This window comes from Zonotrichia albicollis, chromosome Z (assembly GCF_047830755.1).
Source record: "Zonotrichia albicollis isolate bZonAlb1 chromosome Z, bZonAlb1.hap1, whole genome shotgun sequence".
Classification (NCBI taxonomy): Eukaryota; Metazoa; Chordata; class Aves; order Passeriformes; family Passerellidae; genus Zonotrichia; species Zonotrichia albicollis.
The window spans coordinates 44,063,498-44,089,896 of record NC_133860.1 but is presented as its reverse complement, the minus strand read 5'-3'; the positions used below and the strand labels follow the sequence as shown (position 1 = coordinate 44,089,896).

Below are 26,399 nucleotides of genomic sequence, written 5' to 3'. Positions count from 1 at the left end.
ACCATCGGTTTGAGCAGGGGAATTAGACAAAATGACTTTCAGAGGCCCCTTCCAACCAGCCATTTTGTGAATCTGTTACCTCAGGCCTAGGCTGGCAAATCTCCATCTCTAGAAGTTAGGCCTTCCTGCCTACCCTTAAGTGATCCTACTGACATGAGGAAGGCCCTTCGTGACATATTGTGCAATCCTCAGACTGGCATTTCTCTCAATGAAGACAGTTCAGTTTCAGTAAAGTTCTTAAATTCAAAAAATCACAGCATATCCTGAGTTGGAAGGGATCCATGAGGATCACTGAAGTCCAAATCCTGGCCCTGCACAGAACACCCCCAAGAATCACACCATGTGCCTGAGGGTGTTGTCCAAACAATTCTTGAACTGTCAGTCTTGGTGCTGTTCCAGCTTCTCTGGAAAGCCTCTACCAGTGCTCAGCCACCCTCTGGGTGAAGGACCTTTTCCTGATATCCAACCTAAACCTCCCTTGAAACAACTTCAGGCCGTTCCTGTGGGTCCTGTCACTGATCACCACAGAGAAGAGATCAGTGCCTGTCCATCCTCTTCCTCTCACCAGAAGAAGATGTAGGCTGCAATGAGGTCTCCCCTCAGTGTCCTCCAGGCTGAACAGACCAGGTGACCTCCGCTGCTCTTCATAGGGCTTCCCCTCAAGGCCCTTCAGAATCCTCATGGCCCTCTAGAGTTTTCTATCTCACTCTTACTTTGGCACCCAGAGCTGCCCCCAGCACTCGAGGTGAGGCTGCCCCAGTGCAGAGCAGAGCAGGACAATCCCCTCCCTTGCTCGGCTAGTGATGCTGTGCATGATGTCCCCCAGGACACAGGTGGCCCTCCTGGCTGCCTGACTCATATGCAACCCCAGGTCCATCTCCACAGTGCTGCTCTCCAACCTCTTGTTCCCCAGTCTCTATGTCAATTGGTCTGAAGCAATCCATATGGATATGTATTTCTTTCATGGTAGGGATGACACTTGACCTGAGACAAAGGGCCAGTCTAAAGGCTTGTGCACCATTGAAACTTTATTTAAAATTTGAAGTTTGGACTTGAATGAAGCTTGAATATTAGTAGGTAACAAATGGCACATACAACCAAGAAGCATGTTTTAAACTTCATCACTTTATTTAAACTGCCTCTTTAAAAAATACAACATCTAAAAAATACAGCTTTGCATATAATATTTGACCACATTCAGCTGTGGGACTCAATTTTGGTATTGAACATAATAAAGCAATAAAACAAACCAAGACAATCAAAAGCTAGACAGGTGCAGATCTCAATCATTGTCTCTTTGAAACAGTAAGATATATTCCACAGTCCATGAATGTTGCTGTTTCTTCTACTGAAGGGGCATAGCTCTGTGATTGAGCTGCAGATAGGCAGGTGGTATCACTCTCAAGCAGTGGGGGTCACAGGACAGCTTCCTCAGAGATATGTTCTGAAGGATAAAGCACCTTTCCCATTTACCTTCCATCCCAGATGGGGCAGCATATGCTTGTGAACAGACAAGGCTAGAGGTCTGCGTCCTTTGAAGAGGTTAGCACAAGACTCTTTTTTTTCAAAGACAACCTCTTGTCCATAGGGTTTTAATGGGTGACACATCACCCATCACAAGACAATTTGACTGTAACAGTTCATCTTTTATCATACGATGTTCTAACTACGTGGTATTTCACACTGCAGTATAAAATAGAGGACTAGCTGAGCAGGCTATTTCAAATGTAACTGTATCACCTACCTGTATGTAAGAATTTTATTCTCTGAGAAAATGCATTCTTTCCAGCTTGATTTTCAAATTCACAGGCATCTTTCCAGCTATTTCCTTAAAATAACAAAGTGGTTAAAAGTACATACAGCGCCTTTTGAGTACTGATGTGCATTTCTCTGACTAATCTGTTGCGTTGTGAGGTAAGTAATTGTTTTATGTTTATGTCCAGGAGCCAGCATCTGTCTACTCTGCAACCAGCTGCCAAGACCCCTTGGCAAGCCCCTTCCATGCTTGAGAGACTAGCTGCTCTTGCTGGTGGTTGGCATAAAGGCATATCCCAAAACTACAGATTGCAGTGACAGAAGCCTGAAGCTGGCTTTCTCCAGTGGGTACCACATGGCAAGTCTTGAAAGTATCTATAATTATGATAAATTATTAGGAAGGGGGTTGTATAGGGAAAGGCTACAGGGAATGGACATTATTTCAAAGTAGGCCTCTACACCATCCCATGGAAACTGAGAGGAAAGAGCAAAGTCACAGTGGGGCCCAGATTAGCAGGGGTATCTCAAGAGGAACACACTGTGCCTTTGAATACCTTGCAAACCTTAAAACTGCTGCTAGCTCTTCTGCATCTATGCCATTGTATTTGCTCTATCAGCAGTGTCAGCTCCAGTGAAGAATGAGCACTGCTGCTCTATACCACTGTGTCATCTAAGCCGCCTGACATGGCTGTGAAAACGCTTGTCCGCACTCCACAACCTTCAGAATAACGGCAGTTCAGGAAAAGTACTTTGGATGCAACATCCAAATACACCACACTGTGTAAGCCAAGACTCTGAGTGCTGTATTTATGCAGAGGAACTATTCATATCAAAACCACTAGGTGCTATAGACAGATACAACACTATGGACCAGCACTTAAAATGATGCTGTTCTAACCTTTGTAGCCCCTAGGCTAGCAAGACAGAAGAAATTTAGGAGTGACAACCTGAAATGCATGCGAATTAGTCCACTGTGCCCTGGAACAAAATATGAAGAAGACAAGGCTGATTTACTGGCTCATCCAGGCAAGCACTCTTCTCCTCGGCAGTAGGCAGAGAATTTGCACTCCCAGCACTGTAAGAAGCTGCAGACAGAGGAAGTGTCTTAGTCAGGGGCAAGAGGTTATCTTAAAAAACAAGCTTTAAAAGTTTATATCCTTCCCTATGTCACAGTGAAATTTATCCCACAGCACTTGGGCCATATAAATAAGATGCTTAGTGCAAACGAGTGGCTTGCTTATGTCAGTAAAGTGAGAGGAACATCTCAGACATCACATTTGACTTCTCCATCCATTGTTAGGAGACAGCAAGACATTTTTCAGAGGTGGTTATCACTGAGTACTAGGGTGAAGATACTAATATCTATGAGTAGAGAAATAAAATCTTTGGTTCCGTCATTGCGTAAGTTTTCTGCTATCATTGCTCCCCGGAGATGCTTGAGCCCGGTCAACACCACTTATCAAAGCCGTCTGAATTTCTGCAGCTTTGAACAAGCTAAGACTAGAGGTTTCAGCATGTTGTCCAAAACCAGTGTTTTTCTGGGCATTGAATATGTGCAGAAGGGCTGTGTGTGAAGTATCTTATCGAATTAACTGCTCTCAAATTTAAAAAGTAAGAAAGAACATTTAGATTGCTGGGTGAGGGTGTGTGTTTAAGTATGACTCAAATTTTGCTGCAGTGGTACAGCAAGATGTAGGAGAGGAGAGCTGGCTTTGGGCAGTGGCACTGCTTTTTCATCCGCTTCTGGAGCGCTGCTGGAACCCGATGCCCGCTTTCCCGCATGAGCTCAGCAGGTCTGCCAGGCCATCACCTGCGGCTCCTCATCGCCCTGTGTAAGGGACGGGCCTAGGGGTAACCGGCCCGGGCAGGGTGACGCCCCGAACGGGCACGGGGAGCAGGGACGCGGGGGGCGCGGGCCCAGGGGTCCTCGGCCGGGCCGGGCGCCAGGCGCGGGGCGCACCCCTCGGCGCCCCCTCGGGGCGTTGTTCGCCCCCCGCGTCCTTCCTGCTTCCGGGGGCCGCCGCGGGGAGGATTTGCCGCAGATGACATCAGCTGTGGATGCTGGAAAGGCGGCGGCGGCGCGGAGGATGCGCCGGCTCCCCCCCTTCCTCCTCCTCCTCCTCACCAGGTCCCTGCCCTGCACCGTCTCCGTATAAAAGCGCCGCCGCCTCCCCACCCGCCCTCACTCCCTCCCTGCCGCCTGCGGAGCTGCCGCTGAGCGGCCCCTCTGAGCTCAGCGCTCCGGAGCCGCGGGGCGGAGGCGATGGCCACCGTAGTGGTGGAAGTGGACTCGGAGCCCTCCTGCAGCATCCCCAACCCGACCTCCACCTCGCCCAGTCTCTCCCACCGCTTCCTAGACAGCAAGTTTTACCTGCTGGTGGTCATCGGCGAGCTGGTGACCGAGGAGCACCTGCGGCGGGCCATCACCAACATCGAGCGAGGTGAGGCGGGGGAGCCGGGGCGCCGCAAGGAGCGCCGCGACACCCCCCGCCGGCGCCCTGCCCCTCCCTGGGCGCGGCCGGGAGCCGGGATAGCCCCCGAACCGCAGCCCGCCGAGCCGCGGGCTACGGCGCTTTATTCCCCGGGGCGTCCCGCCGCAATCGCCCACCCCCCCACGTTCCCCCGCGGGGTGCGGGCGCTGCGGAGCGGGGTGCGGGCGCTGCGGAGCGGGGTGCGGGCGCTGCGGAGCGGGGTGCGGGAGCCGCAGCGAGCCCCCTCCCCGCCATGGCTGGGCGGAGGGGCTGGCTGGGGAGCGCAGCGCCCGCCGCCGAGCCCGTCTGCCCGGAGACACCGGCGGGTGGGCGTGGCACGGTCCGCACTGCGGTCCCGGTGCTGCTCGGGGCGGACAAAGGGCGGCTGGCGATGGGGTGGATGGGCTGGGCTGGGATGGGCTGCGTTGTACTGCACTGTGCTGCACTGCACTGTGCTGTGCTGTGGGGCGGATGCCGCCCGCAGTCCTCGTCCCCACCGGCGGGGCTCGGGGCGTTTTCCCTCTCGGCGGCAGGGGCTGCGCGGGCGGGAGTGCAGCCGCGCCTTTGTGTCTAACTTTGGGCGCTGGTACTTTTCTGTCGTCTGGACAATTTTTTCAGGACCCAAGTTCTATAGACGCGTATATGTTCCAATAAAGAAAACCCATATGAGTAACAAGGCTTTTACCCAAGGGCTCAGCTCAGGTTATTGTCCGACTGCGGGCTCGTCTGACTCGGCATTTATTTGTCCTTTTCTTAAGGCGGCGATGCAGGGTGGTATTGCGAGTGAAATGACAGTTTTATAAGTTTTCGTTGTGGTTTCTGATACAATAGATTGCAGTGTGTATGCGGAGAGGAGAGAAAAAAAAAAAAAAACAAAAAACCAACAAGCTGTTGCAGTATTAGTGGAATAAAGAATGAAGAAAATTATTGCCGGACCTTACAGTTATTTAAACTCAGTTGATAGCCGATTTTATAATTTGTATTTTTTTGTTCTGGGCTGGTGAAAACAAAGATTTCAGGAACTGCCATTGTTAAGAGTGGAGAAGCGATCCCGGAACGGGGAATTGGTAGCAGCCTTGTCATGTAGGTGTGGTTCAGCAGTCCAGCTAGGACTTCATCTATGTCTCTATTGTTGCTTTCTCAACCATTGTTGCTTTAGTTGGTTATTTCTCGGAATTCTTTTTCATTACTATTTAAGGGAAAAGGCATCCTCATCTCAGCTAACCAATTTCATCATAACCTGTTCATCTTTATTGCTACCATTGTCTCCTGGGGAGAGCTGCTGAGGCAGGTGCTTTGTCATTCAGAGCTTCTTCAGCATTGCACTTCCTTAACTCTATCTAATTTTCAGTTGTGTTAGAAGAGAACTGGCTGCATTTTAATTAAATTGTCAAAGGTTATAAAGCGAATTGGTAAAATTTCTTCCCTCAAGACAGCTAATACCCTTCCTCTGAAGAATTGCTCTCCAGTCTCTTCTTGAATCTCCTATTGTACAGTCGTTGCTGCATTGCTCAGTTGCTGCTATCTCCTGCCACTAAGCAGAACACTCATTTACAGGTTTAAGTGTTTAGAGGGAATGTTTGGCCTTTTAATTCATCGTTTTGGATTAGAAGTCACCTTGCAGTTTCTAGTATCAGACCATCTGACTGAGATTTTTGCCTGCTAAGAAAACTCCTTGGTGAAATTTTGAGGTACATTTTTCTGGATGAATACAGTGGGAGTCTGATGCTTTTTCTATGTGAGGCAATTGTGGGCTCAGATAATATTTTTCTGTTTGGAAAGTCTGTTGTAGTCTGGAAAAAAACCCACTTCTTGCTGCCTTTATTCTCAACAGAGCTTTAAATGCATTTTGGTTCTTGATAACTCTGCCTTACTGTCTTCTCTGGTACATCTCCTGGGTACCATCAGTGAAAACTGTGGATTCATGCGCCAAACTGCAGAGCAACCTGTCAAAGAAAACATCTGCTGATAACACATCAGTGGCGTGATGCTACGCAACCTGGTGGAATGCAGAGTCATTTCTTAATATATCGTGGGGAGGAAATGGTGTGGCAAGACGCATTTTCATTAATTACATTTTGGATGTGACTTTGCTAAGGAGGCAATTCTCCAACCCACCATCCACCAAAAGAGAAGAGGGGAGTGAAGAGAAAGCTTCAAGATTTTTCCACTGATTTAGCAGATGCTACTGGGTGTGCCCTCCCTGCTGTCTGATTATTCCTGTGTCTAGTGGCACTGCACTCTTAAGACTGCATAAAGAAAGAAATAGCTCCAGTTCCGCCATGTTTACAGCAGTTTCATCCACACTGCTAAGCCATCATTGGGCTGACCTTGGATTTTTCATCCACATTTACCTTTGTTCTGCCCAAAACCTGATATAGTGATATCATTCATTTAATACATTTTGTTCTGCTGTAATACACATGCATAATTTTTGCATCCAGATTTCTGAATCATGCAGTTGCATATTTTGGATAGTCTACCCAAATTCCAGCTTCAGTTTGTATGCATAGGGCATAAAGGCTTTTATGCCCTTGGCTTTTTTTTTTTAATTTCCAATTTTTTTTGGATTGAGTTCTGTATTTTGGACATTGCCTGGCTGAATCAGGCAATGACTGAGCAATCTTGACTACATCTAATCAGAATCTTATCCCTACCGCAAATTAGGATCACATCTAAAGCAGCTAGGGATGGTGGACCAGTCCTTTCATTAGCAGCACTGATGAATCATAGTCCGTGTTGTTTAGCGAACCTCCAGAAAGCATTGTAGTTTCTCTGCCCAAGCTTGGTGTCATAAGCCAGGGAGCTATTTCTCTTCAAGCTTCTTGAAGTTCAGCACTCATTCATTCAGTGCACTTCAGCTTTGTGATCAATGTCAGTTTCATAGTTATTGTTTTCATATGTGCTCTATTTGTATGGTATTCTATCATCTTGGTGTTCTTGCTCTCAGATATTCCAGCACCTGGAAGATATTAAAGCCTGTTTAGATGTATTTGCCTGCCAAAACTTGTCCCAAAAATTTACCATATGGCCAAGTGCTTTCTGAGAAAACAAAGTAAGGAGACTTGCAGAAGTCTTGCTACTTATGCCTCTGAACAATGATGCGTCAGTCAGGAAGTGGAGGTGGCTGGTTATAGCTCAGTTATTTTTCTCAAGTGGTTATGGAACACACAGGCAATACTGTATTTTCAATTTTTTCTTGAGATTCAAATGGCAGCTACTTAATTGTTGGTAGCATGTTACACTAAGCTTGCTACTACCTTTACTTGGATGCTGACAAGGAAGAGCCCTGGATGTGTTCTTCTTGCAGAGGCTTCAGGCTCTTGAAATACAGATGTTCATATTTGCATGGAGAACCTACTCAGAGGTGCAATGGGAGACTAGCACTGCAGATCTGGTTTCTCTGCTATTCCCTCTTTTCCCCTCATGCTTTGTCTCTGCAACATGGCTTCTGCTTAAGTTCTGACATTTATGCTGCCTTGACACAGAAAATACATATAGCATGGGAAGTGGCATTGAAGTAACATCCACAGCCTGAAACCCTGAGGGAAGTGTTAATTCTAGACTCATTCTGAGGGCTTGGACACAGACCTCTTCAGGCATCTTGTTGTCAAACCCCAAAGTGGTCTAATCCAATAACTCCATACAAAAGCATGGTCATGTGGGGAGGGGCCATCAGACACTTCCTCGCCAGCAATCCATTTTATGTTTGCCAGTTCATTTCTGTAAATGTAATGATGATTTTTTTGGACAAAAAAAGAGTGCAATTTTGGTTTTCAAAATGGCAGTAGTGCTTGGACTCACTAGTAGTGTTACACCCTGCTCATTATTTCAAAAGTAGAAGATTTTCACAACAATTTCAAAACAAAATTATATAAAAATCTGAAGTGTATTCTTTTTTTTTTTCCAAATTGTTCATTAAAATCTTATGGAAGACTAGAAACTTGTCTTTTGGCTGCAATGACTTTTTTTCCCTGGTCAAATTTCAGTCCTTAAAAATCTACTTTGGAATAATATTTTTTTTTTGGTCATGTAAGTGTCAAGTGTCTTACTTTTTAAGTAGCTGGGGGAAAAACAGTAGGGAACAGAGATGTCCAATTTGGTTTTTAAAGAAAAAGAAGATCAAGCACAGCATTTTCAAATTTCAAAACTGGAGTTCTGACACTTCATAAATAAAAGATCACTTGAATTTTAATTTAAAATATGGTATGCTTCAAAGATACTGAATGAAGAGGTCAGCAATTTAATACTTTGTATTTAAATATTAATTAGCAGCATGCTAGGTAATGCTGTCTTTTTCTTCTAAAAAGGACAACATGACTGAAGAGTCCTCTGGGTGATTCACTTCTGTTTTTGTAAATTTGTATGTTAGGATTTTAAAGTCATGTCAGGGACATTGGTAACTTACTGTAAAGTGGCTACTACTGCAGCTCTAAAGCCAGGGCCTTGAAGAATGGTCACCCTTTGGAAAAGCAGATGGTTTTTTTCTGATTCCTGTCAGAATCCTTCTGAATGCATTTTAAAAAATTGCTTTGTGCCTTGGAAGAAAGTGAGGCTGGGCTTGGAATTCAGAAAAATGCAAATAGTTTGAATGCAAATAGAAAAGTACTCAGTTAAAACTTCCAGTGCTCATGTGTCAAGCTACATGCGTTTTGTATTTTGAATTTTAGGAATCCGATCATGGGACACAAACTTGGTCGAATGCAACTTGGATCAAGAACTGAAGCTCTTTGTGTCTCGCCATTCAGCTCGATTCTCTCCTGAAGTTCGAGGTGAGTTTAAGAACAGAACTGCTAAATTACACTCAGAAACTGCCTGGCACAGTAGTTTCAGGGCCTTTTTAAAGTTAAGAAAACTCACCTTTTGATTGAACAGTTTCTTCATGTGGCACCAATCTGTAGTCCAGTGACGGAAGCCTGTTGTGGTAGGTGGTGTGCACACAAAACAATAACTGGGAAGGTTAGCTCTGTAGTGGGACAGAGCCAGAACTGATGTCACACCTGCTGCGCTACTGCAGCTCGAACCCTGTGCTTCTCCCCAAAGGACTTGAACTTATTTATCTTTCTTGGTATGAGAAGCTGCATTATGGTAAGTCTGCCTTCACTCCCAGGAACTCTCTTTGGCTTGTATGAGGAAATCAGAAATATATTGGGTTAGTAAGACTAAATCTCTTTTGCTGCCTTTTTTCCAAGCTCATTCTTCCTTAAGAGGATTCATTCAATAAATTGAAACTTTTGTTTACCAGTTTTGTGAAATGTAAAGTTTGGGTTTGCTCTGGTTTCATGAGAATCAAGTGTTCGGTAAGTTTTCTAAGATCTCATTACACTTTATACCATTGCTGAATGAGTATGGATGAATTTAATTTGGTTTCTCGTGTGAACACATATGACCTTTTCAAAGTAGTAGAGGTTTCTGTCATTGGTGAAATCATTGTGGCCATATCCATATTGAGTGCTGTCATACAGTACAACCTACTACTGACAAGTGTTAAAAATTCCAGCTTCTGGAACCTCTCTCATGTGTGGTGAAAAGGGCTATGAAATTTTGTATCATACTACTAAATCACCTTCCTGAGGTCCGTTGCTATACACTTTTGACAAAGAGACCCTGATGCCTTTCTAGCATGACAACATTGGTTTTAAAAATGTCTTGTGTAACTAATTTTTTCTTCTTGCAGCATATGTTAAAGCAGTTTTTGCTGTATCTTCCATATCTAGAGAGAGTGAAGCACTGCCAGGGTTAAGAAAAAATTACATACTTCTGTGATTCATCCTCTGGTTTGAAAACCAGCATAACCAATAAAACAATACACAGCATGAAGATTTTTGAGTAAAGACATGTAGCCCCTTATTTATGTGGATGTAAACTGGGGCCTAAAATACTTGTCTTTCATTTCATTTTAATGTCATGAAGCCAATTCAATTCCTCAGTGACATTTGTTGCTTTTCTTTACAGAGAGAAAATTTAAGAAATGTAAAATGCAGTGTATCCCATTTATCCCATATCTTTGTTCTACTTTAAAAACTTAGGTCCTATGTTGCTGCTGTAGCAAAAATATTACCACATGACTTGTGTTTTTCCTTCCTCTTTTAGATTATACATTCTAATACTGCTGCGTGATTTAAAATAAAACAAATACTCTACTTTCATATAATAAATAAGGTAGTGCAGCCCTTTTCCAGCAGAAAGAATGTAGAATTGTTTAGGAATTTTTCTCAGGGAATTGTATTTTTGGGTTTTTTTCCCCCCCTTGTTGTCTAGACTTAGCTGTTTAATCTGCTATTGTGTTGAATTCTAGCTTAATTGCATGTGACTGGAATTCATCAACATATCTGACAAGCAGAAATGAATGTGTTTTTCATGACTGCTCAGTCTTTAAACAATAAACTGCCAAAATCTGTGTTTACAAAGCATGAAGGGAGCCTGAAACTTGAATAAAGGCAATATCAAGGGATTTTGATCAACTTCTCATCTAAAATTTTGTGGAGAAGCGCATTTGTACCTCCAGAAGCCCACTGTACAGACCAGAGAATTATTTTAGTTTCTTTCTGCTGTTCTCTGATATTGAATTCCATATGAGGCTCCTTTGTATCCTCTCTGCTGTTTGGCAGAGAGAAGGGTTTTTTGTTGCCACGTTCTAATAAGATGTCAGAGTGTTTACTTTGTTACAGCACCCAAATATTAAATTTTGGGTGTTCAACCATTGTAACGGTGGACTATCAAAGAGATGATTGTTAGTCTGTATTCCTTTATGGTCCCAAACTCAGAAGTGGAATTTAGGTAACTAGGTGACGTTTTGTCCAAGGGAAGTATTCATCCAAGGTGATGGGATTGCCTGTGGAATGTAATTAAACAACCTTTTTCTTTCCAGCCTTTTGAATCTGAAGTCTCTGTGCAGCTCACATATAGGGACAGTTTACTCTTGAGGAAGGCTCCTGATTTTCTCAGGTCCGACTGCTGGCTGACTGGAGCCTGTTTGATGATCGTGTTTAATTATGGTAATTGGGGTGGTGCTTGTGTGCTTCTCAGAACAGCTTGAGGATATGGACAGCAACAATGTGAAGGGTAGCAATCTTTCTGCAAAAGGAAGCTTGGAGGAAATGGGGCCTGTCCCCATGCCATACACCTATAATGTCAAAAGAAAGACATGCAAGCGATTGTCTGTCAAAGCATTTGTGTGTTTTCACTTAAAGAATTTAAGGTCTTATGCCCCTCCCTGTGTAGTGAATAGCAATGTAGGTACTGGTACTGCAGGGAGCATGATTAGATCCCAAGACTATTTTTGTGTTCTTTTCAAGGGGATGGGTTGTCAAGGTAATATTTGTGCACACTGTATTCAGCTGTTGGGCAATTTATGAGTGATTTGTGATTCCTTAGAAATAAGATTCAGAATGGAAATTCCTGCAGATCTTTTCTACTACCTTGTAAAGCAGCTGACTTGGCAGACTCCTTAATTATTTTTCAGATCTTGGAGAGGTGATGTTGCCAGGTGCTGGTGAAAAATGAGTAACAGAACTAATTAAATGGTTGCCATGACAACAGGCACCATGACTTTAAAGGGGTATTCCAGTGGTGCCTCTGTTTTCTTTGTCATGTACTGATAACTTCCATCTTATGGTAATATGAAAAGGACAAAAAAATGCAAACAATGTAGAAGCTGGAAAAGAAAATGTGCATCTGGTAGTGAGGCAGAACAAGTGGAGAGTCTTGGAAAGAGCTCATTTGAAATTGCAGCTGTACCTACCAATCTTTGCTTCATTAACAAGAAAGTTTCAGCTGCATAAAGCATCCTCACAAAAGACCATGTTTTTGGGTGGGGTAGGATGAAGCTGTTGAAGGCCCTTCTGTAAGATTTGTACACTGGTATTTTATCTGCCAGTTTCCATCTGGAGACACTTAACTGTTGCATTGGTGCATATTCAAGCCTTTGTCTAGATAAAATCCGTTTTATTTAAAAAGCTATTCACCCCCAACCTTCTAATAAATACTGCTCAAGCTATGCACTGTGGCTACTTTCTACTTTGTCCTGTGGTTATCAAGAACGTCTGGGCATTTCCTATGTGGATAGTACCAGGAGGCCTCCTGTTGCCCATTAGCCAGTGCAGAGGCCAACTGCTGACTTAAACGAGTCCTTCCTTACCTGTGCCTAGGACTATTTTATTGCCAGCCTGCCTGCAGCCAAAGGGGATCTTGGCAAAGTGCAAGACATGCTTTATTTCCTCTTGGCAGCTATCTGCAGCAGCAGCAGTGGGCTTGCCTCCTTTGGGCTTCCTAAGAAGTCTTTGCTTTATGGTACTGTCATTGTTCCATAAAGCCTTAACAACTTCCCTTCTGACAGTTACCATTTCAAAAGTTACAGTTTCGGGCTGCTCATAACCTACGGAGAACTTTTGGATCTGGGAATTTTGGTCAGCAATGTGCACAGCTCTGTACTTCAATGAATTAGTGTATAGTCCCATTTCCTTTGTCAAAGCAGATCTTAAACCACTTAACATCACACCTAGTAGCTTGCCATGTGATCTTGTGGATCACTAATAAAATCCTGAACACCATGGGTTTTGTGCTGATTTACTTGGAAATTGCAGTTCATCAAAATTCCTCAAATCAGGACATAGGTACTTGAGCTAAACCTGTTATTTGAAATGAAAGAAAGGGAAAAGCGACAGGAAGTCAAGACCAGGCTTTTCAGGTGCTATCAGAATGCCATAACTGCCTGGCAATTAATTTTGTTTGAGATCTCAGGTGGTCTGGTATGCACATTTAGGGATATGCTACAAATATGATTCTTCAGGTATTTAGAGGCTGTGATCATAGCTGGAGTAGCTATTGAGTGGGATCATTTTAGCTCATTATACGTTTGGGGAAGTTAATTTTAGTTGGCAGCAAGACTTGCTTTGTGTCTCAAAGTATTTGCGCCTTGAATGAAGGAAAATGGAGGCAGACTGGGAAAGGTAATTGAGCTGACTCACGCTGCAGTGGCTGCAAATGGTGTCCCTGCAGGGTGACCTGCAGCTGCCACTGGCCCAGGGCTGCAGCCGTGGAGCTACTCAGCAGCACAGAGCCAGGAGCCCCTGGGTCCTGTCGGAGGATGTTGATGGGAGCACATGCACTGGACTGCTCCTGAGCTTTTTGTGGGGAGATGCAAGGATTTTGGTGGTTTGGGAGAGGATTACGGTGTAATAGCCTATGTGTTTGGATACAAAAATTGCAAAAGCCTTCTTTTCTTAGTACTATTTAAAATTCTAGAGATTCTAATAACTCTCTTTATCTTTTACAGTGAGTAAGGTGTTGCACTTATGTGACAATCATTCTGGCATTACTTCCATTTCTGCTTTTTTTAGGAAAGATCTCAAAGAAAATTAGCATGCATTTGCATTGCTGCCAAAACACTGGTACCTGCTGATTCACACTAAGCTATTAGTGTGAATCAGCAAAATTAGTGAGAGGTTATTTTTAAATGCCTGTATCAAAATTAAATACAGTCATTTCAATCATTATAGAATAGCCCCTGTTTTATGGGAACAGGTTTTGGCTTGTGTGAGGCAGCTACCAAAGGCATGGGATTAAGTTAGTTACAAGTAATGATAGCATTTTAACCGCATTATGAAATTTGAATCCCCATTCCTCTTTATTAGAATGAAAATTAAGCATACCTAATATGCTTATAATATTCACAGGTATATTCACAAAGGTTACTTTGTTAAGGGTTTTCTGATAGAATTATAATTCTTAATGTGTTGTTTGTGAGATTCCTCAATCTTTTTCATAATATTTTGTCTATGTGGGATTTCTGAAACTGAAAATTTAAACAATATTTTATTTCTGACCTCTGCCCAGTATCATTTACAGATGACCTACCTTTCATCTCTTCCATCATGGATTTATGATAAATATGTAACCAGAATATCATTACCACTTTTAAAATCTAATTTCTTTTTGTCATGTGCAACATTTTTGTCAGATGTCTGTTTTTCTTAATTTTGTTAAGATTTACCTACTTTGCTTTTGTGGATTTTTTTACTTTCTCATCTAATTTATCAGTTACTTCAGAGAAATATTAAAAGTTTTTAATTGGCCTTTTAATGAGAAGAGACTGGATCCAAAGATCTCTGAAATAATTGGATTGGATTTTGGATTAGAGAAAGTACTATCTAGTATTTTGAAGTTGGAACAGAAACAAAAATACCCCTAATTAGCAAAAAAGTGAACATTTTGACTTCTTCCTTGAAAGATACAAATATTACTTCATATGAAGTGAATTGCCTACCCCAGTATTCAGAGATAGAACCAGACCCAAGTAAGAAGAGTTGAGACACTCCCTGTCTCCAGACTGGGCGGAATGGGGAGCTCGTGTTTACTCCCACTGCCATCTGTAGAATGAGAGTTGGCACTGTGGCTACTGAGAGCGACCTTGCAAGTGCTCCAGCTGTCATCTGCCTTGTAGAGACAGGTACAAGAGATGCTTCCACACTGGCTGCAAATCCGTTGATCCTGACTGCCAGGAGTATTCCACAGTACCTCACAGCCCCTGTGAGTAGGCGAGTTAAGCACTGCAGTCAGTCCCAAATAGAAAGCTGGATACTTCTGTAAGAAAGGTGTATGTTTTTGCATCAACCTCCCAGATGGTCCCACCAAAAAGACAAGATGGTTAGTTTGGGGTTGTAGTTGCTGGTGGTAATCTGTTCCTAGAGCTGAGAAGAAAAGCAGTGCTTCTGGTGCCGTGAATTTTCAGATTTTAATCTGTTTGTGATTCAAAACCAGTTTCTGATAAAATAAAAGATTGAGTGTAAAAAATTGTATTAAAATAATAACCAATTAATAAACAAACTTGTGTGAATTTCAGTATTATTTTGGTATTGCAATTTTATGTATTTTAGTACTTCAAAGCTTGTCTGTATTGGTGAGATAAATCACCATCTTGTGTCCCTCTGCCCCTGTCTTATGCATTGCAATTGTGTGGTACATTGTGCCCATCTGCAACTCTGGAAAGCTTGGGGTGTTATTTAAAACAAGCAATCAACCTCACAAAAGAACCCTCCAAAGCAAAAACAAAAAAAAGAAAAAAAATTTTTGTGAGAGATTAGCCATATTCTTAGCCTGCATAATCTCTGAGTGATTCTAAGGAACTACGCAAACTTTCACCTGGAAGTCAACTCCCGCTGTCGAAGGCTGCCTTTGGAAGCTGGGCCAGTGTCACGACAGTTCTTTCCTTCAGTCTTCTCTTCAGAGAAGACTGATGCCAGCTTTGGCTCCCATGTCCTGACTAATGAATAAGCTTTCCTAGGTCTTGTAAACTCTTCATAGTGGATTGAATCTCTCCCCACACCTGAGACTGGAAAGAGCAAAAGTAAGAAAACTCGTTGGTCCAGATAAAGGTGAGTCAATAGGTGAAGACAAAACCAAAGAAACAACCAAAACCAAACCAATTACAATGGTGAAGAAAATAATTCCCAGCCAGTCTCTGAACAGCCCCCATCTTGGTAACTAAAAACCCCACCTTCCTCCTCTGCTCTGGCTTTTGTTGCTGAACATGGTGTTGCACGCAGGTATTTGTGTTCCAGTCAGGTTTTTATTTGCTGACACCATTGTTTAACTTCTCAAAGCAAAGGGGATGAAATTTGACGGAGCCCTAAGAGAGGCCAACTACAGGAGTCTTGCTTCTGATCTTAAGGCTTGGAAGCAGTACACATCCTGTCATGGGTATTATGGCCTTCCAGCATGCTTTCTTAACCTCAGACTGTGTCCTGTAGTTTTCCTGGTCTTCTAGAACTTGCACAACACTTGGAAAAACTTTTTAAAAAATGTATATTTTGTATGCGGCCAGTACTTTAAACAGATATAGAAAGTAAGCCTTCAAGAGTATCGTGGGATAGGATTTAATGCTTGTCTCAAGGCACTAATTTAATGGCATTGCTCATAATAATTTATATAGTGCTATTGATTTTTTCAAACCTAACATTATTAGCTGGAAAGCTCAAATTCTAAAAGTTCATTAGACATGGAAGATTTAAATATTTTTCAATACTAATTAGGCTTTTGCACATTTACCATTTCCCAGCAACTTTACATATTTTAATCTTCCTGTCCCCTGTTTCAGTAATTCCATTCTTTTTATGTTTCAATATGCTATCTTATCTATCTATCTATCTAAAACCTACTCTTGAAAAGTAGGGATGGGTGTCTTTGATCATAGGACCATCTCAATGGCCTAAATAGTTTGGGTGCACCAATTATATTCTTGAAGTCTCTGTAGTGAGAATACTTGCTCTGCACCTAACAACCCTCAGTACCTATTAAAGCCTGTAATTATAACAAGAATCACATTTCGTCTTCAGCTTTGGTGGGATAGTGTCATTGTATGTCAAGCAGTGGATTGTCATGTGAAAGGAGACTTTGCCAACATACTAATTTTGTGATGAATAGAAGGATCTTAAAGTATTAATCTGTTAGGAGCTGTTGAGTGGGGGAAGCTCATTTACTGGGTTGTGCTAATTGGTGGGGGTTGTGGGTTCTCCACAGCCATTTGTAGACAGTAGTCAGAGGAAGGAGAGCAAGAAAATCAAGCCAGCAGATTTCCTTAAACATGATAGACTTACTGTTCAGTCTCTTGAACAGTATAGTGCAGCCATTCATTAGACCCCTACATACCTAAGAAGGTATTGTTTTCATTTCTGGACCTTTTCATGGGCTGTGTGCACCCTTTGTAATTAATTTGCTTTAAATTAAAAGTATATTCTGGGCCAATAAATCTTGCAGAGCTTCTTGCAGAGAATCTAGAATATGTATAGAGATTCACTTTATTTGGTGTATCTCTACTTTTTTGAGTTTCACACAACATGTTACATACTTGAAGAGTTGATGCTCCTCTGACTTTCATTCCTAACTGGAGTTTTCATGCAGTGTTGGGAGACAGCTGGTAATCTATGTAATTACATGTGTCCTCATGAATTCCTAGAGTGCTCTGAGAATCAAGTGAGTTTTTTAACACAGTGCTGCTCTCCAGGGTAGCAGTTGTGTGTTGTATACAGCGTGTTATATTCAGGGCAATATTCCAATCCTGGCAGATTTAAAGCTTTTTGCCTTCATGCCTAGACTTTTAGTCAGGGACGATGTTAAAGAAGGGAGTTCCCTGAGATCTTTCTTTCACAGTGGGAAGTGAAGGAGTGGTGTGCAGGGCAGTCCTGTAGAGCTAGCCCGACAGCCACAGATGGCTGGTACCTCCACCCAGGAGAGTTCAGCCCCAGACTTCAGTCCCTTGAAGAGGAATGATCTCACCAGTGATGGGCCTCTCAGAAGATCCATCAGGAAAGTCTCACCACACTAGCATTTACCTTCCCCACAGCTCTGAGTTAACAGGACTCTACTGCCTTGTTTCAGAGACAGCTTTGGTAGCCCTGCAGGGGCAGCTTTTGCATGGACACAGCAGAGACCAAAGGCTTCATTCTGTGATGCTGATGTTAAAAAATGTTCTTTTCCTTATTTCTTTAAATTTCTTAAGCTTATTTTAAACCTTGTATCCTGTTCCTTTCTTTCCCAAAATGCAGATGTTTTCAGGACTTGAGGGAAACTTGTGTTCATCCAAGATGACACTTACCTTCCTTTTTCCATGCTCCTCCTCTTGGAACCTTCCTATATGTCAGAGTAAGTCATGGTAACTTAGTGGAAAAATGTGAATGGCATCTTGTCAGGTTTGGATCTTCCAGGTGCACTGCCTTGGAGCCGCACCACAGCTGACAATAAATAATATGTACTTTCTAAGAGATGAGTTTTGGAAAAGCTGTGGTCAGGGATGACTCTGCTCACAAATTGTGTTTTGTAGTTTTCACTTTTGTTTCTGGCTTCCCTCTGCTATTAAATATGTTTGAGTTGACATCTGTCCCTTCCAACTTTTTTTTTGGTCTTACTTTTGAGCAGATGGACATCTCTTTGTCAGTGATTGTTAACTTAGTCTAAGCAATAATCAAATCAAGTTTAGACCAAGTCCTTTCTGAGCCCCACCAAATCTTACTCTCATGTACTGTCCCATGTTTCTGATTGGCTTGCAATGATGGGACACTCAGAAAACACTAGGCCAATATTAGACCTTTTGGTTGGTTTGGTTACCTAAACTATGTAACAAAAAACGGTTGGTTTTTGTTAGTTAGTTTAGGTAACTTGGTTGGTTTTTGGCTATGGAACTGGATGCCATAAAACACTTCATCAGTTATCATTGAGGGAAAAAAAAAAAAAGAGAAGGAAAAGGTTTTCAACTCAGCAGAGACAATTTTGAAACCAGCAGAGATATGGCTTCTGTACATCTTGCTGTAGTCCTAGGATATCAATCACTGGATTGTAAGTGGAGTTACCAGACAGGCTTTGTCCACTGTTTGTGGTTAAATCACAAACTGGCCACAGAAAGCTTGGAATCACTTGCTCTAGGTGATGGCACACTAACAAATAGATTCACTGCTGAGTTTGATTTTTTTTTTCAATTTGTACTGTACAGTTTTCCATGTTCTCACCAAATAGTTCATAAATTCTTGAGAATTACTTTTGAGATCCAGTGAAATAGGAGAATCACAGAACTTGATGAGTTGGAAGGGAAGTATAAGGATCACTGAGTCCAACTCCTGGCCCTGCACAGGACACCCAAGCAACCACATACACCATGTGCCCAAAAGCATTGTCCAAACACTTTTTGAACTTTATGAGGCTGGTGCTGTGACTGCTTCCCTGGGGAGCCTGTTCCAGTACCTAGCCACCCTCTGCATGAAAAACATTTTCCTTGTATCCATCCTAAACCTCCCCTGACTCAGCTTCATGCAACTTCCTTGAGTCCTGTCACTGGTCATGAGAGTGAAGAGATCGGCACCCATCCCTCTGCTTCCCTATCACAAGGATGTTGAAGACCACACTGAAGTCTCCCCTCAGTCTTGCCTTCTCCAGGCTGAGCATCCAAGTGTCCTCAGCTGCTTCTCATATGGCCTCCCCCCATATGAGAAGAGCAAGAAAGTAGAAGCAATCTCAGTCTTTCAGCTCTATTCATATTTCCTTGTTATGTATTATATCTTTTAAATTGTTACAATTTTCAAAAGTCAATTTTTTCCAGTGCAAAATAAAGTTGTAATTGTCTTCTGGTTCAAAATCCATTCCCACCTAAGTTTCTATATAAAATTAATCATATCACGCAGGTAAAGCTAGTTTATTGGAAGAAAAAAACCTAACTTCAAATGAGCAGTTAAAAAAGTTAAAAAAAAAGAAAGAACAACCAAACAAACCCAAACCAAGCAACTGACCACATCATGTTTCTTAACTTTCTTATTTTTGGAAGTTGCCTTACAAGGAATTGTACTTCCTCATGCTGCTTTTACCAGCAGATGGCATTCTCAATGCCCATGCTCACTGCTGTGCAGTAAATGATCACATTCTAACATCAGTATGAATACTTCTGTAATGTTTTTATGTCTTGGTTCTTAATGTGAGACATATGTTTCTATTTTTCACTGAGATCTTGCTGGGAGTTTAAATTTTAGAGACTTCAGCTCTGTTGACTGTGAAAGATGAATCCCTCAATGTGAAATGAGCTCAACAAACTTCAGATCTCTCAATGTCAATGAAGGAAAAGCTCATTCATGTCAAGAACTTTCTCAGGTGGAATCACTATCTCAGATAGTGATCATTTTATGGAAAGGCCTAACACTAACTCTGCAGAGCTAGTAGGGGAAAAAGCAAGATCATTATACATGGCTAGATTTGTGCATAAATTAACACATTTCTAGATACAGATAAGAAAATCAGTCTGACAAGATCATGTATTCTCTGTATATTCTGGGTACCTCCAAGAGGCCTGAATGTCTCCTGTTCAGAAGCTGCAATATAATCCACAGTCAGACCTGGAATAGTGCCTGTCTCTCTCTCAGAGCACAGCGTGGAATAAGACCTGAGACCTAACCAAGTAAAGTCTGACTCACTTGTCAAGTTTAGTATATCTCGGTTTTTTTCCCTGTCTCCCTGTCTCAGTCTGTGCTATGACTTTCTGTTAGGAATATAGGAGTGCAGTAGCAGGTAGTTTGACAAAGCAAATCAGAGTTGTCCATCTAAAAATACTTGTAAGTGTTCATACAACTTAAGTCCCAGTGTGGCATTTTTCCTTTCTCATAGATGGAAAAAAAAATCATAGCTTTCTAAGTGACTGTAGAACACATAAATCATAAATCAAGCTGTATCATAAAACAAGAGACCTGAAGTTTGCTTCTTAATTTTGCCCCTGAACTATGTAAAGACTGAATGTGGCAGTCATAGTCAGGTGCTGTGGACGACCCATGATTTGGATTATTCATTTGCAGTAACGTAATGGCATTTATTTGTTTTTGTCTTGCTTCAGCTTTCCATCAAGGCCAAGTGTACCAGTAGGGAATCTAATGTCAGTGATTTATGCAGTGTGGTCTTCATTAAAATTCAAAATGAGGACACCAACTCTCTTCAAATAAGCTAGTAAGATACTAGCCAGATGTTAAATGTAAACACTAAAAGGATCACTCAAATTGATTTGAAAATAACAGTAATAGAGATGCAAAGCTGAGATTAGCCCTTTGTGAAATTGTGTAATTCCTTCAGATTTCTGAGTTGTATTTTAAAAAGAACACATTAGAACCTTTTTATTAAACAACACCTGCATACATTTGCATGGGCAAAATCTTTTCATACATGCAAATACTGGTAAATGGACAATCAAATACTTTTCATCTCAGTTAATTGCAGTGGAGTAGCAGGGCTCTCAATGCTTACTGAAAGCAGCTCTTTGTTACCATTCATTTTAAAAAACCCACAACCCAAACAACAAAACAAAACCAAAAAAAACCCAGAAAATGCCCAAAACCATAGACAGCAGTTTGTCTTATTGTGATTACTAAAAAACACTTTGACAAATACTGCTTTTGAATGAGTGTAAATTATGAGGAATTTTACTGAAAACAGGCAGGTCTCTCTGGATCTACCCTGTTAGGTGTTAAGGCAGCATCGGACTGCTGTTGAAGAATTGCAGTCTGTAGATCCTAGGAATGCTTGTGAAGAACTGTGGTTTGTAAATCCCATCTACAGAGAGTTTGAGGGATATGGCTCTGGGAACTGTGGTTTGTAACGTGTTTCTACACGTAGTAACATGCAACACTGCTGGGTTGCTGTGACACCACTCAAAATAAAGTGTAGCACTTCTCTTCTATGGTATCCTTGCCAGTCTGCATGGTGCTGGAGCTGGAAATAAATTGGCTTCTATTAGTCAAACCTCTATAGGAAGCTGAATGTCTCTACAAAAACTGTAAGCCAAGCTGGTGAAATACTGCCTCCAATCTTTAACAAAGCTCCTTATCAAGTGGGAGTGAAATGCTTTGAAGTGCTGCCACGTGGTTGTGGAAGTGTGTGTTTTGTGATTGCTGAAACTTTTTCGCCAGCTCTAAATCCAGGAATGCTTATAAGGTAAAAATTAAACTGTCATGGGGAAATTAAGGAAATCACATTTTGATTACCTCTCTGAGTCTGGCTTAATGATTGACACAACCTTCAGATCCCGAGGAAAGAGAAGTGCCAAGGAGTAGCCTTTTGCCTTTTGTCACCTCTGTTGAGCCATCCCCTCCACTCTGCGTGGCTGCTTATCTCATGGCTGCGGGTTAATTAGGAGAATTTAAGGCTGAGGATGTGGAAGGGAATTTAAATTGCATCTGTGTGGATTAGGATCTGTTGGAGTTCATTAGCATGCAAGCACCGTTTCTGTGCCTTTCTGTGCCTCTGCCCAGAGCTTGCATCTTCCAGGCATTTCCACACTCCCTCAGATCTCTTGTGCCTTATGGGCCTGGCCCGCATTTTCATATTAGCACAGTTTAATTAGGCAAGGAGATATTGCCATGACTCCAGAATTATCTATGGTTGTGATAGATCAATATTTATTACAGAGATTTTTTTTCAAAGAAATGTCTGCTCTGTTGGACAGGTTTGCTCATTCAGAGGCCCTAGAACCATTTAAGAAACAATTAAATCCTCTCTGGTGAGAAGTGGAATATTAAAAAGGATTAACATTGACTGACCGTGTATTCTCTCTAGTTTTATCGGCATTCTTCTGCTTTGCTATTCTTATCTGACACGTAGGTTTGATAGAGGGAGTTGGGTTTGGGGACTGCTGCCCTTTTCTTGCAGCGCTGCAGAGCATAGTGGGAGGATGTGAAACGGGTCAAGGTATCGGCTAAAAATTATCAAACCCAAAAGTAAATATATGTAGCTGTAGAGTAAGTTGCAAGCGCTGTGCTGGGAAGAAGTTTCTGCATAATTCCATTAAATTTATTCTGATTATCCAAATTTTCAGTGAAAGGTGAGCGTGGCATAGTCTAGTGTTCTAAACACTTAGGTGAGTGGCTGGGTTTACAGGGGCCATACAATAAATGCCAAATGACGAGAGTTTGCATGACCAGATCATTATTCATTCTCATTTCATGATTTTTCTCCTCAAATTAATTTTAGTATTTTCTACAAGGGAAGCAGTTTTCCCTTTTGGGAACATGTTAGAACAATATGCAAATTCTGCTAATTTATGAACATTCACAAATGTCTTGAAACAGAAGCCATAAATCAAAACTTTTAGCAGAAAATGTCAAAGACTTAAAATTTTGTGCATTTTCCTTATGTATGGCTTTGTTTAATGTATGTTTCTAATACTGTGTAGTAGAAATATTTCTATTTTTAAATTTGCATTTCTGCAGTTAATGAGTTATGAGCTACACAGTAATGTTAACTTAGTGTAAGTGTAGCCATTTCCAAAAAGTACAGTAAAGATCATAAAGATCAAAAATAAAAGTTAAAAAGTATGCTCAAACTGGCAGATACATATGGTTTGACTAGTACAGCACAGGTAAATCTCTCTTTTCTTTGCTGGAGCCTTCAAATATAAACTGAATTTGTAACAAGTCTTGTTTGTGAAATTTTTCCTTTTGGAAATTAGTCAGAAATTTGCACTTGATCCCAATGAAGGCAGTCAACCCCTCCATTGTTTATTTCTCTTCTCCATAGGTAAGTACTATTGTCTTAAGCTAAGGAAGAATACTTGTGCATCTCTAAAACGTAGAACTATCATCAGTCATAGGTCCATTCATTGACATCTAGTAATAGTTCTCCTTTTAGTGTAATTCCCTTTGAAAATTAAGTGTGCAAAACTTAAAATGTACTGTGGTTCATATGGAAAAGATTAAAATACTGCACCTCTGCCTATAATACACAAGAACAGAAGCTTCCAGTAGAAATCTGATGGCAACATTTACATTTCTTACGTCAAGAGAAAATATTGAAAATCATGAGATTTCTATTGACCAAGAAGGAGAAGGTAAATACTACCTTGTTTTAATCTTTGGAGGGGCAAGTGCAACTATGTTGTTACCATGTTCCTTAAGCATGCCCCTGTGTTGTTTTTATTTTTCAAATGATTATGCTGATTCTAAAAGAGTACTTGAATGTGTTCATTTAATACTGAGAGAGTTACATGTCTCACCAGTGCCAACACTTTGTCATTGTAATGAAGTACAGTTCACAAGTGCCCATAATTACACAGCCTCTGTGCAATCAGCAAGATTTCTAAAGGGTGTCTATCACATCTAAAAGAACCCTTTCTTCATTGAACAGTATTAATTTCACCTGACATTTTGTCAGTCAGGGCAGAAAGTTTCTGCAGAAAGCAGGACAGTATCCCTGGTCTCCTTTAGACTAAAGAAGGTGGAAAATTAAGTTATTATAAATCTGCTTCTAATTATGTTAACAAATTATTACATCATGTAGATGAACCTGCTGTAGATCTTAGATATTTCTTTTATTGTTTTAGCAATTTGCTCTATTTGTTATGCATGAAAAATATTTTTGATAACCCATGCTGATCATACTTGCTAATGAACCAATACCTACAATTACTGCACTTAAGCATATATCTTCAGAACATACAATGTTAGAGGGTTGCTAATGAGCTCAACAGTAGTTGAAGACACTAATTAATTTAATCAGGGTTATTTTGCCTGCCAAAGTTTAGGAGGATGGATGCTGCCACTGGAAGATGCTGGAGCATGTAACCTGTGGCTGTGTATTGAAGGAAAATTTTTGTTGTCAATCTCTTTCAGAAACTGGTAATGCAAAATGTTTTCTCAGTTATAAAGGCAGCAGATATTTAGTACCTTACTCAGATCAATTTATTAGGAAGCAGCATGACACTTTGTGCTGTGAATCTTTATAATGCCCAGAGGCTTTCACATGAAAAGTGCTCATTTGATTTTCACTGGGTTACTTTTTTAATTTAAACAACAATAATGATGTGAAGTTAAGTGCAGAGTTCAAATAACTTACAAGGGTCCTTTCCCAATATTCTTAACCTAATTTTGGAATATTAATATTTTTGAAATGCAGCTTCACATTTCAAAGATAATTTTACTTTTTTTGGGTCTTTTGTGGAAAGCTCATTGTTATTAGTTCTCTTAGTCCAGCCAGAGCAGTGTCCTTACCACCAAAGCATATAAGACATTTTTTAAAGGAAAACTTCTGTCAATCCAGCAGCTTGAAAGAAAGAGGGCAATAAACAACAACTTGCACTATGTCAGTGATTTCCAATGTCAAAAAAAGGGACCCAGAATAACACTTAGATCTATGTGGTTGGAAACCAGACACGTAGAAGATGTACTTTGTCATTGGGATGGATATTGCTAATGGAATTGCCTGTGAGAGCGCAGTCTGTCAGATAATGAACAGGTCAGCTCTGGCACAGCCTCTCAGGCTGCAGACACCATCCTCTCAGGCACAGGAGGAGTGATGGGTTAGTGACAGCACTTCTCAGGGGAGGAACGACAGAGACCAAGGAATATATCAAGGGGGAGATCAGTGGTAAACAGACAGACTAGATGGCTTTACTCACCTTCTATGTCATCTCTGGATGTCCCCCCTGGCTATAAAAGAATAAAATGGCAGAAATTTACTGTCATATCATTCACTTCTGCATGGGCTGAAAGAATGTCCTTCAGTTCCTTAAGATTTAATTATGTCCGGTTTTTGTGGCTGCTGCTGGAAGAAGCTTTGAAGAGGGAGGGAGTAATTTTTTTTCAATTTTTCCTTCATTTTCTGCCCATTAGTGTGCTCTTTCCATAAAAATGAACCCAGGCACCAATCCATGGGGCTGCAGCTGTGATCTGTTCAGACCTTTTGTGGCACCTGCTCACACCTTCTGACAGGCTCAAATGTTGAATGAGAATGGCCAACCCCCTAAGGTGGGGATGGCCAGAGACCGCCTTGGTTTTCACAGCTGCCAGCTGCTTTCTTGCTCTCTCAGTTGTTAGTACAGAACACAGAAGCCAAAGTAGACACAGGCATTAAATTGAGAGCCAAGTTTGCCAACTACGTTTCTGCATTTTATGATTGAAAATCATCAAGGTAAGGCTGCAAGAAAAGAGCTCCAGAATCACTCTGGAGGGTTGAATTTGTTTTTCGTGCAACTTTGTTTTGAGATGGCTTTTGAAACAAGACCATCCCAAAGTGCTGGATTTGGTACATCCATCCACCCTGCAGCCAGCCCTGCAAGAGAATGGCTCTAATGCTCACTGAGAGGAGGAGAAGCAGGTGATGTGAGAAACCACTGGAAACTTTCTTTTCCCTGCTGTTACTCAAAGGCTTACTGAATGGGCTTTAGTCATTATTGTAAAAATGTTTTATTGATTATACCAAAGCACAGTGTAACTAGTATTGCCTTAATTTTACATCTTTTTTTCCTTTTTTAAAGCCAGTAAAACAATTCAATCTAGACTATTCAAAAGCCTTTTATTTTCTTATATCAGCCCAAAGGAAATCTTGCTATCTCCAAAGTAGTAAATATATTTTTCCCCTGGAGACAATTCTTATTAATAGTCCATGCTGAAATTCAGACTTGAAATAGCTTTTGTGTTCCCATGAAAATAAAAAAGTGCATCATATACTTCATGTTACATGTCATCTTCAAACATAAATTTGAGGTTAATCAGTACTAAAGGAAAATTCTTGCAAAGCTTAAACCTTTAATTTTACCAGGTGAGTGGCTCTTCAGTACACAGACAACCTGTTCAGAACAGTCATCAGCAAAAAAAAAAAAAAATTGTGGATAAAGGGAGACTCATCATTATTGTGTTTCTCTATAGTTGGGTTTGGGGG

The 26,399-nt window shown here is 41.4% G+C and overlaps 1 protein-coding gene and 1 long non-coding RNA gene across 2 annotated transcripts in view; one reads left to right on the top strand and one right to left on the bottom strand.

Moving 5' to 3' along the window:
* Window positions 1–1,105: 1,105 nt before the first annotated feature.
* On the bottom strand, window positions 1,106–3,946 carry LOC102067021 (uncharacterized). Its single transcript, XR_012577973.1, has 2 exons — window positions 1,745–3,946; window positions 1,106–1,444 (listed from the first exon to the last, which is right to left on the bottom strand). It is a non-coding gene; the product is annotated as an uncharacterized LOC102067021 (long non-coding RNA).
* MAP1B (microtubule associated protein 1B) overlaps window positions 3,895–26,399 on the top strand; it is a 70,441-nt gene continuing 47,936 nt past the window's right edge. The window contains exons 1-2 of the mRNA XM_005488283.4: window positions 3,895–4,196; window positions 8,897–8,998. Coding sequence (XP_005488340.1) covers window positions 4,019–4,196; window positions 8,897–8,998 — 280 coding nt within the window. The 5' untranslated portion in view covers window positions 3,895–4,018. The remainder of the gene's footprint in view (window positions 4,197–8,896; window positions 8,999–26,399) is intronic.